This window comes from Lonchura striata, chromosome 15, assembly GCF_046129695.1.
Source record: "Lonchura striata isolate bLonStr1 chromosome 15, bLonStr1.mat, whole genome shotgun sequence".
NCBI classification, from domain to species: domain Eukaryota; kingdom Metazoa; phylum Chordata; class Aves; order Passeriformes; family Estrildidae; genus Lonchura; species Lonchura striata.
The window spans coordinates 9,644,273-9,662,210 of NC_134617.1; the positions used below are offsets into that span (position 1 = coordinate 9,644,273).

The window sequence follows — 17,938 nt, forward strand, 5'->3', positions numbered from 1 at the left end:
AACAATACCATTACTGGATTATCAGGGTGGATTAAGCCTTTAGCCAATTACCCCGACTGGTAAATTGTAGATTGTCTAGACTTTTTCATGTTCAACAATATGCATGAAGTTTCTCTTTATCACTACAGCATCACACGATGCTCCTGTGGGATGTAATCCTGTGCTTCCCCGGGAGGTTCAGGTGATTCGTGCCTGCAGCTCCAGATTGCCTTAGTGTGGCCCTGTGCACAGACAGATTTATTTCAGACAGGATTCTCATAAATTCAGAACGACTTCCAAATTTCTTGACTAGGAGATCAAAGAGGCAAGCATTTGCTTCATGCCATCTGGGGAGCTGCTCGACAGGGCAACGCAGTCTGGGGAGGGGGGAGGAGAAGGGAAAAAAGAAAGTCTTGGAGATTATGCCCTCAAAAACAAACTCAAATGCCACCCTCACATTAAAAAGCACTGGTTGGCAGTAACAATTAATTTCTTAACTGAAACCCGCCCAACTGTGTCCAAGTGTTTTAATTTGCCTATTGCTACAATATGCAAGGGAGCTGGCAGTAATGGATTTGCAATTAAAACTAAAACTGGCAAAGAAATCGCAAAGCTGGCAAAAGAGCTAATCTGCAAGCCATGATCACAAGATTACGAAGTGTTTATGAACATGCTAATTACTGAGCACATTGCTGAGAACGGCTTGGAGGAGAGAACACTGGGTTTGCGTGATCTAAATCCCTGGATCTGTACGGCCAGCGCAGTCGGTGTTCTACCTACTTCCCACAGCTCCCAGGAGCTGGGGAACTCGGGGAATTGCTGTGGTCCTGTGTGGAAGCAGGAACGGGGACAATGGACTGAGAGACAGAGGGCCCCTGTGCCCTCCTGCATCACAGGAGTGGAAGCACAGATGGCAATTGGCTCTCAAGCAGGTAAATGCCAGTGGTCACTGGGACTCAACTGGAATATGGAGACCATCCGTGTGAAATTAAAATCAGCCTGAATAAAATAGTGCCCTATTTACTTTCATCCTGCTATCTCTTGGCTTTATAAATAGTTATTCCAGCAGGTCCTGGTTATTGCCAGTTGCAGAGCACACGGCCCATGCTGCAACCTCTGAGAGCAAACATCTACTGCCATGGGCATGAAACCTTCACAAATTACCTGCAAGGGACAGGATGGGAAGGGAAAAGGGCTTAAAAAGTGATCAAACATCCGTGCAAATAGCTCATAACAGCAAGTGACAGTGGTCAGGGGCACCGTGAAGAGCAATTTTGAACCACAGGAGAGCATTTCAAGGAGAAAACAGAGTGGAAGAGCAGTCCCAGAATAAAGGGCTGCTGGGAAAACTGAGATTCTTTAATATATAGGATTAAGGATTGCCAGTATCCTCAGGGAGGAAATGCAAATGGGGTTCAGACCATTTTTTCCATAAAAATTAGGAATGAGAAAGAAGAGTCTTTGAAGTTCAACATGTTAGCAAATGAAAGCAACAGCAAAGGAGACACAAAGAGAAAGCAAGCCCTGGACGCCTGGAATTATGTCTTAAACACTTGGTACCGAAAGACAGAACCTGAGGTGATGAGGAGACTTCTCTTAATGCCATGCAGAGATCCCAGAAAATCTCTAGATTAGAAACTGCCTGAGAAAAAAAGCATTGCACAACCAAGGCAGGATGGAGTACAGCACCCGAATGGCTTCTTGTTTTATTCAACCAGACTGGGATGGGCGATGAGGCCGCGCAGAGCACAGCGAGGAAGATGTGATGGGTATGCCAGGCTGCTCTTGGGTGCGTGGAGCAAGGAACGGATTTCTGGATGGCTCTCTCTGCTCTATAAAATGGTGGCTGGAGTTGGCATAGAAGGAGCTGACAGACATCTATGGAGATGTCAGAAATGCAACAGTCACCTCTGCAGACATCTGCAGGGTTGGCTGCATTGACGGGCACCAACCATTCCCAGCACCCTCATGAAAGCCAGGCAGTCCAGGCTGCACCGAGGTGGTGAAGGACCAGGAGGACACTGTAAGGACACACAGCAATTGTCATTGCTGAGTCTGCGCGAGGATGGATGGTCTTTGGGATGACCCTTCAGAAGCAACAAGGGTCTCACTCAGATCTGGGAGCTGGCTGGGATGGGCACTTTGTATTTGGCTGATGGTCATTTCAACCTGTGTACTTGGGTAAGGCAATTACAGAGTGAGTTCAACCCATGGTTACTGCTGGCCGTGGAATGCCATGTGTCAGGAAATGGCATCCGACCATCGCTGATGCTGATTAGTGCTATGGAGCTAATTGGTGCTACGGAAAGGGTGGTTCAGGGGAGAAGTGCTTGGAAATTAATTTATCCATGCCTGCCTCTAATGCACTGTCAAGCAGTTAATGTATGTTCAGATGGGGTAACTGAGTGCAGCTTGGGAGTCCACGGCATAGAGTAGCTGGTGCATCAGGATAAAGCAGAGGTGGATCACACTGAGTCCATCAGACAATGAACACTGTGGCTCTACAGCTGCTTGCCCCTTCCTCAGAGTGAGATTTGTGTACTCTAAAAGTTAAAAATTACAACACAATCACAAAGTCTTCAGTTGTGCATTTTTTTCTTCTTTTAAAAATATATTTTAGAAATGTTTCCTAACGTCAAGAAATTTGGTTAACTCCTGTGTGCTTTTTATCCAGGACGTAAACCAGATTCTGCTTCAGCTGGGGTCTGCCATTCTGCCTCTTACAAGGAAAGCCCCAGATACAACTGTTGCCTATTTGAAGTCATCTACAAACCAGTTTAATAAAAGCTGACTGCATCTGCTTCCATGTTATTAGTTCTGCCCCAAAACTCTGTTCCTGGCAACACAATGTTCCACGCTAATGAGCCAAATCTTCCCCTCCCATGGCAGTACTCCTAAACCTCCACACCATTCAGTTCACAAAGTTACCACCCTGTTTTTCCCTCGGGGGAGGGAAGGATTGCAGCTGCAGAGGGGGTTCTTCAAATAATATGAAGGCCAAAGATCTGTGGGAAAATCTGCTCTCAGACAAATAGCACTTGGGGGCATCTGCAGAGAGAACCAGCCCCTCTTTACTTCTGTCTGGGTCCCACGTCCTTCTGGCAGCTGAGTTTTTTATGAACCAGGCTGCCATTAATCCCCTGCCAGTTCCTACACCCTACCATCCTCTGTGGGCAGACAGCACTGAGTGGGAGATAATGCTGCAGGGAAGTGGCATTGACTTCAGCTGGATTTTGTGGCCTCTTGGGAGAATTTCGACTCGGGGCAGATATTTCTCACCCGCACCTGCTGCAAAAAAGAGGAATTTGGTGCAGACCTGGGCAGCTTTTCTCAGCTCCTTTTCCAGTGGATTTTCACCCATTCTCGCCAATTTTCTTCCTGCAGCACTGAGCGTGAGATAAACAGCGATTCGAGGTTATCGCGCTGGAGTGATGCTGCCCAGATTAAAGGGAAATCAGATAACTCATTACCTAACTGAAACTTGCTGCTAGACTTTTAGAGAGGCGATAACATCTGAGAGCTGGAGGACTCTGCTGCCCTGGCAGACTCCCTGCAGCACCCCAGCTGAGTAGGGGGGGCTGCACCCCGGCTCTCCCACCTGGCTGCCTCTGCATCTGGGATGGGGAGGTACCAGGATGCAGAGATGCAGATGCCCAGGATACATATTCAGAGATGCCCAGGATGCAGAGACACAGAGATACCTGGCATACAGAGATGCAGAAATGCCCAGAGTACAAAGAAGTGAGGCAGAGCCCCAGCCACCACAAACACATGTGGTTTTACCCTCCACACACTCACACCTGGAGCCTCCAGTAAGGAAAATTTAGGCTTAGAAGTTGACATGGGTGCAATTGATGGCTTTCACATTCTACACATTATGTGCTTGCAAAAGCCGTCTTTGCCCTGTTGTGCTGAGTTTCCTCACGATTCTAAAAGTTGGACTGAACTCATCTGACCGCCTCCTCTCTTGCTTTCTGCTATAAACCTTTCTGCACCCCATGTGACAACAGCATCTCCCTGGAAAAGTTTTCATCTGCTTCAGATTTTGCCTCAAGCCATTAACTGACAAACTGGCAGCAAACTACTGTTAAATGATTTCCTAGAGATTACTGTTTAAGTAAAAAAGGTTCCAAGATAAATAGACTGATTCTTCATGACAAAGTGTTTGAATTATGCATCCAGAGGTTTGGTACATGTGTCTAAAAGCTACGCTGTGTGATCCTGGAGGTTGTTCTCATCACCATATTACAAGCGCGTAAATAAATGACATTTGTTCCTGGTTTAATAACAAGGATTTGTGTGTCATGTGTATTTCAGACAACAGGTTGGACCATGCCATCATCATTATCATCCAGCTGATGCCATTCTGTGAAATTATCATTTAAGCTGAGAAGGTGATTGGTTTTGAAAGCAAGATGCCAGCTGCCTTGAACAAATTGTGTTCTTAGGGCCACCTGCAACTTCCTAAAAGATTATGAAACTGCAAGTTGTTTTTATTTTGAAGTAAGTGGTCTTATAAGCAGCACAGCTTACTCTTTTAGGCTAGTCCCTCTCTGATCAGTTCTCTTCTGAAACATCCCCTCTTGCAGCAGCCTGTGTGGGATTTTATGTTTTGTTTCAGTATCGACATTGCCGTGTTCTCCAACATCGCTTACACATGAAATGATAAAGCTCCTAATGCTCCTGAGGGAAACTGAGTCACAGAAAAACAAGCTCCTCTGAGACTGGGAGCTGAAGCTGGGATAAAACCATGCTTCCTCTGCCGTGGCCATGCACGGCAGTTACAAGACTATCCGGTTCCTCTGCTATAAAACTTGGTAACATGCCTCACTTCTTACCTGATTTTGAGAACATCCTGTGTTAACACATAAACAACTGGTGCTACTCATGTCTGTTTATTTGGCTATTTACACCGTCTGCCACAGCACCTGGTGCTCTCTGGTAAGAGGATCACTCGGCTCCCATATCAAACGAGCTCCCGGGGCGCAGGCAGCAGAGGCAGCTCCTGCCCACGGAAACAGCAACGCGCCCACCCCACAGTCAGGCATTTACCACTGGTTTCAGCAGGAAATTTGGATAAGAGTGATGCTTTTGGATATGGGAGCTGATCTTTCAGGGATTCACTGCAGCCTGCCTCATTCATCCCTATGCGTTTATAAGCAGATCCATGCACTAGATCTGTACAAATAGTGTATCGCAATTTGAAAATGTTCTATTTTGTGAAGTTTGAATACATACATATATTTATATACTAGTTATGGCAAATAACTAACTCAGTAAATGGCAATAGCCAAACAATTAGCACTAACATATCAGGTAATTTTCTGTATTCTTGAGTCAAGAAATTAAATTTTCTCTACAACAGCTCTTGTATTCAAGTGCTGTCAGAAGACCCAGCCAGAAACATTTGGTGCTTTTACCTGAATTCTGCTCCTAGCAGAAAAACCTGAGCTCACCAAAATAGTAAAACACTGATGTTGCCATTTTCAGCCACCCAATTAATTATGGAAAAGAGAAAAGGGCTCAAGCATGATGCCAGCTTCAAACCAGAAACATAAAAACTTTTTAGCTTTTTCTAAACACCACCGTCTGTTGCATTATAAATAGCAGGATGCCAAAAGAAGCCAAAATTTCTCAGCCCTCAGTTGGAAAGAGATCCTTCAATTGCTGATGACTTCATGTAGAAATTAATGCATTTACACTATAAAACTATTGCCTTGTCAAGGTGTTCCCATGTCCCCTAGCCCAGCTGTTCTAGGGAGCTAAATTAGCAACAGCAAACCCACTTCCATGACGTCCCTTTACAGCATTTGATTCTTCAGAATAGTTAACAGCCTGCAAGAAGTCAACTGAGAAGGTAAAATCTGGCAAGCCTGTTTGCCCTGGAACAGGACCCTTGCCCAGGACAAGGGACAAGAGCTGCCCTGCAGTTAAAACAACCTGGAACATCTCCCTGGAAATCCCTTGGAGCTGCACTGCTGGGTGATTTGCGTCCTGCCCCACAATAACCAGAGCTACATCTGATTTGAATGAAACTTCAGACTTCATGATTTTCATGCCAACTATTTCAGAAGCAATGTCATTTTCTTCAACACCCTGTTATTTCACTTGCCATCTCCACAGATCCTGCTCCAGTTCCAGAAGCAAACTTATTTTGAGGATATAGACTGTTTCCAAGTGGTTTTAGGAGGGCCACACACTTAAAATCCAGGACAGGCTTAAACCACAGACTTCAGGAACCCTCAAGTGAAGGTGTGCATCTCCAGCACCGTAATATTACTTAGAAAAAATGCAAAACAAGAGATCAGCGCTGAAGATTCCAACGTTTTTCAGAAAATTATCCCTATAGTAATGTTTCAAACAAATACATGAAAACTGAAACACAACAGCAATAAAACCAAATCTGATGAGCTCTTCAAAAAGATCTCGAGCGATATCAGCTGGCAGGACTCTGTTGTCTATCCCAGAGCTACGGCAGCTGATCCCAGCCAGGGCTTTGCTGTGAACACACCGAAGGCAGGAGGCTGCAGCCTTTCATATTCCAAAACAAAAGCCAAGTTCTGATTGCTGGGACAAGGAAGAAGTTTTTGTTATGGATACATTACTGTGTAATTACTGCAGATTTCATTTACTTTCTTTTGAATACTACACCAGATACAACGGCTGTACAGATGTGGAAGCTTCAAGTGTTGTTATCTAATGCTCTAGGTTTACATTTTAACAGTTAGTTCCCCAAAACACCAGGGATATGTGTGCCTATTGCAGGAAAAAAAACATGTATTTCCCTGCTGGGAGACAGGGAAATACAACTGATATTGCCAACCACTGTCAAACTGATAGCAAGGAATGAGTTTTCCATAAAATCTAAAAAAATTTAAAAAAACATTTCTTCAATTAGAAAAATGGGAATAAAATCAGAAATAAATGCCGCTGGGTAAAGGACTATGGATGAGATGTAAAATTCCATAAAGCATAAATGTTGCTAATATTCAAAAGTCAAAGCTTTCTGTGTGTGTGCATGCATAGAGATGTCAACACAACTACTTCATGATCACTGAAATTGCTACTTGCCTGCATTGTCTCTGAATGGCTATTTTTAGGACCTGGCCTTTCATGTGGTATAATGATGTGGATTTTACAAGAGCATTTATAATGTGTTTCATATGGTGTACAGTCCCAGAGAAATTGCTTTGTATCAGAGAAAGTAAAAAAAAAAAAGGGTTGGATGTTTATTTGATTTTTCTAAAATTTTATTTCTTATTTTATGTTATTGCTTCTGGTTTCAATTTTGGGTTAATATGCATACTTAATTTTTCTATTTATTTAATTTATCTAAGCACTCCAAGGAATACTCAGCACAGCATGATGCAATCTTGCAAAACATCACTTGGATTTCTAAATCCATATATTTTTTTGGATGGTGAGATTCCAAATCTGGCAATGCCACAATCTTTAAGCTATAGCAAGAAGCCAAAGCTCAAAGGCCAGCTTTTGACCTGTGTTTTGTGGTGTCAGGGGTTGTGCTGTGTCTCCCACTGAGAATCCAAAGACAGCAACTCCTCCTCACTATCCGGACTCCCACACCAGTAATTCCAGGGCAGTAACATGTAACAAGAATCACCTCATCAGCTTCTCCATGCTAGAACAACAAATTTTCATGTGGTATATCTTACAATGGTTTATTTCCTAAACACGAAAGCAATCTCCGCCATGCCATCTCCTCAGTGTCAGAATAAAAATGCCACATTTCTGACCCTTTCTCAGCATTTTGCTGCAGAGTCTCTTCCCAATGACTCAAAAAGTTTCTTCCCAAGTGATAGCCCCCTTGCAGCCAGTCAAACACATTTTATGACCTTGAGATTTCACATATTACTTTTGTGTAGGTCCCATCAGAGCAGAACCTCAGTTTACACTCATCTACACCACTCCTCAGAGCAAACTACAGCAGAAAACAAATTCAACACAGAGCAGACAAGCTGAAACACTTAAAAAAAAAAAGAAAAAGAAAAAGAAAAAGAAGTCTTATTTTGGTCAGTCTGTGATTACTATGTAGCTCCACAAGGCAGACGTGTATTTTGTATATGACAGTTCCAGATTTTTGAATGGAACAAAGGAGATACTGTTGAGACTTTTTTTGCCTATCATTTAATCAAATGCAAAGTTGTTATAACCAGAGGGGAAAAGTGCTCTAGATTCTAGTATCCAGTTTTACTTTGGTTTCAAAAACTTACCACAGCATTGTTGAGTTTATTGTTTTCTTTCACAAAATACTAATTTCGGGACCCTGTGAAACACAATGAAGCAGATTCTTCTCATGGCAGCTGAGCTGTGTTTAGCACAGAGGTGGTGAACGGGAGAGGAGCAGTGGTTTAAAGCCACTTTGGTGACCTCTCGCCCAGCACCTCCAGCCAGCAGGATGCCCTGGATGGGGACAGCCAATTTCATCACGTTCTGGTAACCCTTTTACTGACCAAGTGTCCTACTTTCTCCATGAAGCCACTTCACAGAGGAGGTGGTGGTGGAAGAGCTTATCATTGGGAATGGTCATAAACAGGATGTCCAGAGAAAGGCAATGGAGCTGATGAAAAGTCTGGAGCACAAGTCTGATAAGGAACAGCTGAGGGACATGGAAGGGATCAGCCTGGAGAAAAGGATGCTCAGGGGGGAGCTCCTTGCTGTCTAAAACTACCTGAAAGGAGGGTAGAGCCAAGTGTGGAGGGGCTTCAGTCTTTTCTCCCAAGTAAGAGGCAACAGGATGAGGCAATGGCCTCAAATTGCACCAGAGGGACATTCAAATTGGATGGTAGGGAAAATTTCTTCACTGAAGAAGCTGACAAGCCCTGGCATAGGCTGTTCAGGAAGTGGTGGAGTCACTATTCCTGAAGAGATTTATAAGATGTGTAGATGTGGTACTTGGGGACGTGTTTTAGTGGTAGCCTTGTCAGTGCTGGGTTAAAGACTGGACTCAATGACCTTAGAGGGCTTTTCCAGCACAAATGACTTTATGATCCTAAATTATAAAGACTCATAGGCAAAAACCAGTGACAGAGCAGTGCTAAGTTGCTCTTTAAGGAGGTGAAGGTAAGAGCTCTTTGTCCAAGATAACCCACCAAGAAAAAGCCACCAGCATGTGCTGAACTGGCAGTCTCATGGTAAGAACAAGACCATGGTTGATGTTCGCAGAGGGTTTGGTCCAGACTTTGCAGTTTCTTTGGACATTCACCCCATGAAATGCACACACTGCCTGGGGCCTGGAGAGAGCTGTGCCCTCTCGGACAGACCACTGGACAAGCCAGCAGACAGAACAGGCACCTGGTGTTTACTGATTCAGCTGGATTAAAGCTGGAAACTAGGAAGTGAACAGCTCTGTATCCTGTATCCAACCCTCTGAGTCACCTGTTTGCCTACCAAACCTTTGTTTCATCCTCCAGACACAGAGCCTAATGAGCAAGTATCTTGTTATAGCCTTTATTTTTTAAAGAGAGATTTTTAAAAAGAGAGATTCAAAGCGCAGCAATGAAAGAGCCTAGAGGGGGGACTCACACATCCCTGCTTGGCACCAGCCTGGGATTCGACCAGGCTGAGAAGCTTTCCCTGCTGCAGTGGCTCCGCAAAAGGTTCAGGAAGCGACTTGTACTTACTCTCTTATTGCTGTGCCCTCCACCCACCATTGGTAAATGATGAGGTAAGAGCATGTGTACATCAGGCTGGCAGAGATGCTGACAAAAGCCATCTCCTGGCTCCCCGAGCAGTGAGGTGGAATGGCAAAGGCATGGGAAACCAAGGGCTGTGAGCAACCTGGAAGAGTGGCTGAGGTTTGGAATGTGATGATCTTTAAGGTCCCTTCCAACTCAAACGATTTTCTGTTTCTATGAAATGAGCACCAAACAGGAAAAGGACCTGCAGCAGCTGTGGCCAAAGACTCGGAGGGATGGGATAAAGAAAAGCTCCCACAGTGGCCATGCCTTCAAGAAGGCAGTTTTGACACCTAGTCCCTGTTCAAATCAATGGAACAGACAAGGGAAGGTAATCCTTGAGGATTTGTTGAGGAAATTGTGGCTTACACATGGTGTAGGAGATTTTAGTAGGTGAAGAGCAGCACGTGTCTGACTATTATTCACCCAAATCCACTCTGTCCAGCTCGGCCTCCCTGCCAGAGTAATGATGTTCACCAAGTGCTCAGGTCCTTCCTCACCTTCTCTGTGGTGAATTGGCAAGGGGGCTCAAAGGCCAACCCATAGGAAACAAAGACTAAATTTGGTCTTGATGAATCACGGCCAAAAGGCAGATAAAGAACTGCAGATGTGAAGTTAATGGCAAGCTGTAGATGCTTCCTCAAAACTGTTGATGTTTCTCACACTAGGCTCTGCTCTGCCCATAACCACCATGCCATGCACGCACAGACACACACAGTCCACATCAGATTGCCATCTTAGGTGTGCAGCTCACACCAACCCATATCCCAAAATCCTGCTTCCCTTGCAGATCACGCTACAGATAGAGAGGGTTCAGCCTGTGATTAGGATCTGGCCCTGTGCAGAAGATCTCTGACAATAGGCAGGAGAGTCATCCCTCCGGAGCCAGCAATGTCTGTTTAGTCACAGGAACACACGCCGTGTTACTGGACTGGGTACCTCGCCAGAGCAAATGCCAGCACACCCCACTGCATGGATTAGCAGGGTTTTTATCCCAGTGCAGGAATTTAATGGTGCAAATAGAGTCATGGCATGAGAGGGACCACAAGCTGTGAGGAAACACACGAGTGAGCACATTGCAGAGCTCCTCCTGCTCCCCCTTCTCTCAATTACAGCTTTGGATACCAGACCAGCTCTGCACTTTTCATCTTGGACATGCCATGTGCCACTCAAACCCAAATCACTTTGTTCTTTACAGCTAAAATTTCAAAACCACTAATTATTAACATAGATGAGCTTCGGGAACTCAATGTTGTTTTTGCTTTTCTCTCTAGATTCTCAACTGGTCAAGCCCATAAAATTTCACACACAGCAATGGTTGGAAGTTTGCAGTAACAGTGCCTTTACCATACATAGCTCATAGCAACTCCCTGCCAACAAAGCATCCCATGCCTGGGAAGCCAGTTCCAGGGTAGCCTGTGAAGGAATCCCAGTGGGAGAGCCGATATTGTTGAACTGTCTGGATCACGTGCACACTTGTTCACATGCACAGATTTACATAAAACTTGCTTTTGTTTTCCTATGACATTTTGCTTTCTCTTTTTTTCATTCCAAACAATTTAAAAAATAAGGTTATATTAGACCACACACATCCAGTGCTGTATCATGTCGCTGCTTCTTAAGCAGAATGCTCTAATTTATTTCAAAGGGAAGTTCTGCTTCAAAATTGAGGGTGTGATATGCACTCAGAAATTAACACAAGAATTTTCCTTGGGGGAAACCAAGACTGAATCAGACATGCAATAAATGACCTCGTAAGCCCTGTGCCTTGGTACATCCACCTATCCAAAACTGTGCTTTAACATAAAACATTATTTTCAATATTCTCTTATTTCAAGCTAGGTAGAAGAGCTGAAAGAAGTGGATTTGCTTTGGTCAGGAGGAAACAAATTACTCATCTGTCTGTCTGCCAGGAGGTCCATCAGCAGCACCTCACTCCTAACGCTGTGAGCCGGGAATGCAACAACTCATGGGGACAGGGAACCATCCTGGTGAGGTCCTGCAGTGTGAGCCCTGCTGCCAGGGAACCTGGCTGGGATGCTGCTCTCCCACAGCAGCAGGCACTGCTGGGAACACACAGAGCTCCTGCTGGCTCCCAGCTGCCTTCCTTCCTCCCTCCACACACAGCATCTGGAGAGGGAGGCAGCAGCCCTCTCACAGCGACAAATCCCCATCGCACGGTGACTCCGGGGAGTTTTCCCACTGGTTTCAACAAGAACCCAACACAGGAAAAAGCAATCGTAAACTATTGCCCTGACAGTGCAAGTCAGGACAGAGAGGCAGAGAAACAGCTGAGCTGCAGATTTCCTGCTGTGGGGGCCACAGTCTCCTCCTGCAGAGGGATGGAGCAGCCTTGGGGAAGGGGATGCAGCAGAAGCAGCCGTGTCCTGCACCTCAGCTGCTGCTGCTTCAGCTTCTGTCCAGTGAAGAGCAGCCCTAGACTGTAGCTCCATGCTTTTTTGATCTCGTGTTAGACATTTGGGCCCTGTGGCCCTAGGCCAGCAGTAACTGCACTTTCATCTTGCCCTGCCCAAGGGGACATTTCATACCCTCTGAACAAGCTCAAGGAGCACAGTGGACCACAGGGACCAGGCTCTGAAAAGCCACATTATTTGTGAGTCCTGCTGTCTTCTTTGGGGACTTCAGCTGTGCAGCGCTTGGGGAGGTACCCCCATTCTTCTGCTCCCATGTAAGCTCTGGTTTGACAACTTAGTAATTAAGAAAATGAGGTAGTGTCTGTTTTCCAAAGAAAAAGAGGCTCTTGAACTTCTGTTTCTCACACAGACAGAAAGTCCAGTGCCTCAGCTTTACATGCAGAACATTTTAATTCTGCCTTTACACTCCTCAGACACTCACCAAACACATCTACAGTACACCGAAGGTGTGAGGAGCTCCTCTCAAATCTCTCCCATCAATGGGAGCAGGGAGACCTCGTGCCCTATATACAGGGCAGCATGGCTCATTCTCCTATTTTATAAACCTATTTACAGAAAGAACTTAAAGGAACTAACAAGAGCTCCTTTTACCATTTAACTACCACATAGTACAAGATATAACAATGTTCAGAAAACCCCCTCGGGTCTAAACTCAATTATACAACTGTAGCAAGAAAAATATTTTAATCTGATCAAAGTGTTAACATGTTTGACCATGTCTGACCTCTAATGTTTGTAACCACCTAAAAGGCTGCTTCTCTTACTAAGGATGTACCTTAATTTGATTTAAAGTCATTTGTACTATTTAAAAAAGGATATAGTTTTATGATTTTATATTTAATTTAGAAAAACAGTTCCTCAAATTGTTCATATTCTTTGGAAGTTTCTTAAAGATTTTTAACCCGTAAGTCCTATATATTTCACTCGGGGAAAAGCTGGACCTTGCAGAAGATGGGATAAAGTGGAGCTTTGAAAAACCACTCACACAACCTGAGAGCCAGGTGAGAGATGGCTCTCCTGGGGCTTGCAGAGTGACAGGATTTCAGATGCACACACAGGCTATGCCAGATGTTCTTCAACACCCCTGACTGAGTGTGCCCTCCCCAGCCTGGCAGCTGATGAGGTTCACAGCTCCCAGAACAAGGGACACCCGGGCTCAGCCCTCTGCCTTGTCCTCAGCTCCAGAACTGCCTTCACCCTGCCCACGCCCCCAGCGACAGCTCCACTGCCAGTCCAGGAAACCTGTGCCTGCCCAAACCAGCAGCACTCCAGCTGAATCATCCCACACTGGCATTTGCCACCTTCAGCCAAGGAGGGCCACCCTGCTGCAGGGAGCTCCTGCCACCCTCTCTGCTGCCAGCCCTCCAGGGAGCATCAGCTGGGCTCAGCCCGGCTGCTGATGGCAGGGACCCAGCCACCTCCAGAGCATCACTCTGGAGCAGCAGCAGAGCACATGAATAACATGGATGGGTGTGTTTTGGTAAAAAGAGGCAATTTTGGTTGGGAGATGTGGGGACCTGAGCAGGATGCTCGGGTGAGCAGCATAACAGTTAGTGGCTACAAACACCTTGAGGGAAACAAAGCAAAAGTGGTGCTGCTGACAAAATCAGAAAGAAAATAGGAAAGCAGCACCCCGATACTTCTGGTAGCAACACACCCAGCCAGGCAGGTGCTGGAGCCAGTCCAGAGCCACTTGCAGCTCCCTCACAGGGTTCATGGGGAGCCCACTGAAAAAAATGTGGTTTTACAAAGCGTTGCAGAGCAGGGGCTCAGCCCCAGCCTTGATGCCGGCTGCTCTGAATCTTTCAGGGAGTTATACTTTGTTTTCAATCAGGTAAATTACTGTTTTCAATGTAAAGCCCTGACAGTTTGCCAAAGCACTCCTGATTTAATTTTTTAATTGATTTTTTTTTTAAGATTCTAAAATTAATCCTACTTGCAAACAACTGTTTCCAGGAAGCCTCATTAACCAAAATACAATCTCCACTATCAAGTGCACGCATGACTGTGATACGTAATCCTATTCACTCACACAGCTCTCCTCCCTGACTCTACTTGTGCTAAAGTGTTAATTAAACACACTTTTATGGATGGTTAACTATCTGCAATCTTCGGTCACAGATCTGACCTCCTCGATTATTGGAAGCAACCACCAGATTATAGCCCACACTTTATATAATGTACACAGCAGCAATAAATCTATATGAGAGTAATCCATAATTTATCATTATAATCCTTGCACAGTCAATAGAAATGTAAGACAAAATCGCCCAGAATAATATATTGAAATAGTTATTGTAGTAAGTTGAAAAAAAAACGCAAGTCCAGCCTCCATGAGGAAGAAATCTTCCCCTGTCTGCCAGGTTTTTAACTAAAAACATTAAATCAGCTCTTCATAAACCACAGCAGAATTCAAACAGGCCTAAAGGAAGCAGTTTGAGGTACTGGATGATTTTGATGGCTCTCAAGGGGATGGGATCTTTCCTTCTCTGCTGCTTGTATCTTCTCCCCTTTGAGTTCTGCACAGTCCATTTGCTCCTGTCTGCTGCTCTGACAGCAACTGCTTGGATTTTATTCTGTTATCAAGGGAAAAGGTGATTCCAAAACCACAATCCACTTTATAGCCTAGCTGCTGATAAATAGGCTATTGCACTTTGCTGCCCATCTAGAAGAGTTTAAGATTAAAATAAATACTCCACCATAGCAAAAAGATGCTGGACAAATATCACTCTGGATTTACCCAAATTCTATCTCAGGGAGCAAGTTAAGTGTGTTTACATAACAGGAATTTAAAAACATTTAAAGTTTATCAGGAAGAGAGCAGCTTAATATTTTGGTGAATGAGGGGGATACATGGTACCTGGATAAGGTGGGAAGCATCAGAAGAAATGCTTCTTTGGATTACAACAACATAAGTGTGCCCTGCCCTGCAAACAAATCTGTTCTTGATGCAAACTGAAGGAAGACATAAAAATTTAGGGATTGATCCTTGATATCTGCAAACTTCAGCGAAGTTCCATCAGTCTGCAGCCAGGAAAACTAAATCTCCTAGGAAAAGATGTGGGGGTACAGGCAGGGACCTGTCTCCTGCTACCCAGGCCAGCTGGGTCAGGTGTGAGGGCACAGCACTGATTTCCACAAATAATTCTAAGTTTCATACTCCACAATCCGTCCAGTTTTCATAACGTCAATTTGACATCCTACCCCTCTTGTGAACAAATAACTGGAACTAAGGACAGGTTTACATATTCTTTTAAACTTCATCCCTTTAAAGGTTAAAACCTGAAATAAACCAAATTACATTCTGTCCTCACTTGCTGATGGCTACTGCGGAACAATGTCTGAAACAAACGCAGCAGTGCTGGCTCCCAGGAGCGACACCAGCATCGACTGTCTGCTGCAGTGTCAGGGCATTATTTTCTGAAGTTCTGATCTAGATGGTGATGGAAAAAACCAGCTTTTGTAAAGAAGACTTTAGTTTAATCATTCAGACAGCAAAACTTAGAAATATGAGAACATACAGAATTACTAAAGCTGATTTAAACTGAGAGGGAAAAACTTTCCAGGAGAAAGATGGGAACAGTCCTCCAGCAGCACAAAACCTTTTCCTAAAAACCTCTAGTGCCATTTTAGAAGCCTAAGATCCATTTTCTGGGCCACCATGCACAACAGAGCCCTAACACACAAGCTCAGCTGTGGGACATATCCCTGAACACAAACACAAAGACCAGGAGCTGCTCCCTCCAAAGCCAATGACCCAAAAAAATGAAGGGACACTTTTCCATGAGATATAAGGATTTGACTCCTGGAAGAGTAAAGCCAAACCTAGAGGATGAGGAGACTGGAAAAGCAGCTCCTCCAGCAAACTCAGAGCGAAGCAGGCGCTTCCTGACAAGCATCTCCTCTCCCTTCCCACTGCTTTTCCTTTTGGCTTGGACAGAAATGTCCAGCTATTTCAGAAACTGGGCTCGAATTTGTCAGGAAAAAACATGTGTAGGTGCCTGCACAATACCTGCAACATACTTCAGCAGTGAAAGAGGCCACGAAACTTCTCCATAAGGAGAGGAGGAACTCACCAGAGGTGACATAGATCCATTGGGCAGATACGGATCTGAGAGCATCAGGAAAGGGTAACCAGAATAGGCAGATCCTTTATACATCCCTGGGTCCTGATGTTTCATACCTGCTGAAATCAATGTTCCCTGTCAAAACTTGTCTTATGACAGGTGACTCCTCTGCCTGTCGGGGTCCCGAAGAGGTTACAGCATCTTGTGGGAATCTTTTTGTCCCATACTCCTCAGAGAAGATGCTGGGGAGTGCCAGGGTCCCCCATGGGTGCAGACTCCCACAGTGTGGGGACGCTGGGAAACCTCGGTGCTGTCAGGAGTAGCTTTCCCGCTGGGGGCTGTGGTGACCAGGCTAGCATCCCTCACTCCCAGGGGTGTCAGGGCGATGGGCTGGGGAACCGGGGGGGGTTACACTGGGGAGGACCAGCAGGAACCGGGAACGAGGAGAGGGGGACACACGGAAACACGCGGAGGTTGCTGTGACTAACCATCATCCATGTGGTCCGGGAGCTTCTCCTGGTACACCCTCTGCGGATCCTGCACTCGCCGGAGGGCCTGCACGGGGAGGAGAGAGAGGGGCAGCGCGGGGGCGTGGGGCGGGGGCCGCGGCGGGGCGGGGGGCGCCGAGCGGGGCCGGTCCGGCTCACCTCGGCATCGGCGGCGGCGGCGGCCGGGCTGCCGCTGCCTTCGGACTCGTTCACCAGCGAGGACTTGAGGTCGGCCAGGTCGCGCTCGGTGAAGGCGTTCTCGGGGATCTTCTCCTCCTGCTCGCCCTCGTCCTTGAAGGCCAGCATCTCGTCCGTGGCGCCCAGGTCGTCCCCGCCGCCGCTGCCCAGCTGCGGCATTTTCCTCCCGCCGCTCCCTCCCCGCCGCGCAGCAACTTTCCCGGCGAGTATTGTTCTCCCGGATCAAGCCCTTCGCAATTATTATTTTTTTCTCTCCCTCAATTATTTTTTTCCCTCCTCTTAAAAAAAAAAAAAAATTAAAAATAAAAAATAGCTCCCTCTTGAATTTTTCTTTTTAAAGTTTTTTCCTCCTTTCCTTTTAACTTTCAAACTTTTTTTCCCCTTTAATTTTGCTCCCCCTTTCCAAATTCCCCTTAAATCCTTCCTTTAAAAAAAGAAAAAAAAAAATTAGAATTGCTTTTCCCTCGTCACTCTTTTCTTTTCCACCCCCCCTTCTCCCCTCCCCGCTCCGGCGGCTCGCGGGGGGCTCGGCAGGCTGCGGGCGGGCAGGCGTCGCGGGATGCCGGGCTCCACGGGCCCCCCCGTGCCGCCGCCGCCCCCCCGCCCTCCGAGCCCCGGGAAGTTTGGCTGGAGCAGCGGGCGCCGGCGGCTGGCGGAGCACGGAGCGCCCGGTCCGACTGCGAGCGCGGCGGCGCGGCGGGCGAGCGCTGCGACATCAAAGCGGCCGCGGGTGATTGGCAGCGCCGGGGCGGGGCCGGGGGCGGGCACACGCGGGACACACGCACACACAGGCACCGGCAGAGGCGCGCACACGCCCACGAGCACGCAGGGGCACACACGGACGCGCACACCGACACCAAGTCCCTGCAGTAAAGGCACGGCCAGCCCGTCCCCACGACCGCGCCACGGCGGGGTGACCCCCTCCCTGCCCGGCTGTGGGGGTGCGGATGGGCAGCATCGAGCGCTCGGTGCAGCCCCGGGTGTGTGTGCACATCTGTGACACACACGGGTATGCACACGCATCTGTGCTCGCGCATCTGCGCACACACCTGTGCCTACCTGTGTGCGCACATGCC

General features: G+C 46.5%; 1 protein-coding gene across 5 annotated transcripts in view; it reads right to left on the bottom strand.

Annotated features, from left to right (window-relative positions):
* Positions 1–17,438, bottom strand: part of TCF7 (transcription factor 7) — a 68,281-nt gene extending 50,843 nt beyond the window's left edge. For 3 of the 5 annotated variants that reach the window (XM_077786691.1, XM_077786690.1, XM_021549523.2), the window contains exons 1-3: positions 16,824–17,438; positions 16,665–16,731; positions 16,186–16,292 (exon numbers count right to left, since the gene is read on the bottom strand). In XM_077786691.1, coding sequence (XP_077642817.1) covers positions 16,186–16,292; positions 16,665–16,731; positions 16,824–17,021 — 372 coding nt within the window. In that variant the 5' untranslated portion in view covers positions 17,022–17,438. Of the gene's footprint in view, positions 1–16,185; positions 16,296–16,664; positions 16,732–16,823 lie in introns of all 5 variants that reach the window. The other 2 variants (XM_021549524.2, XM_021549522.2) reach the window with 1 other exon arrangement.
* Between the last annotated feature and the right edge of the window lie 500 nt (positions 17,439–17,938).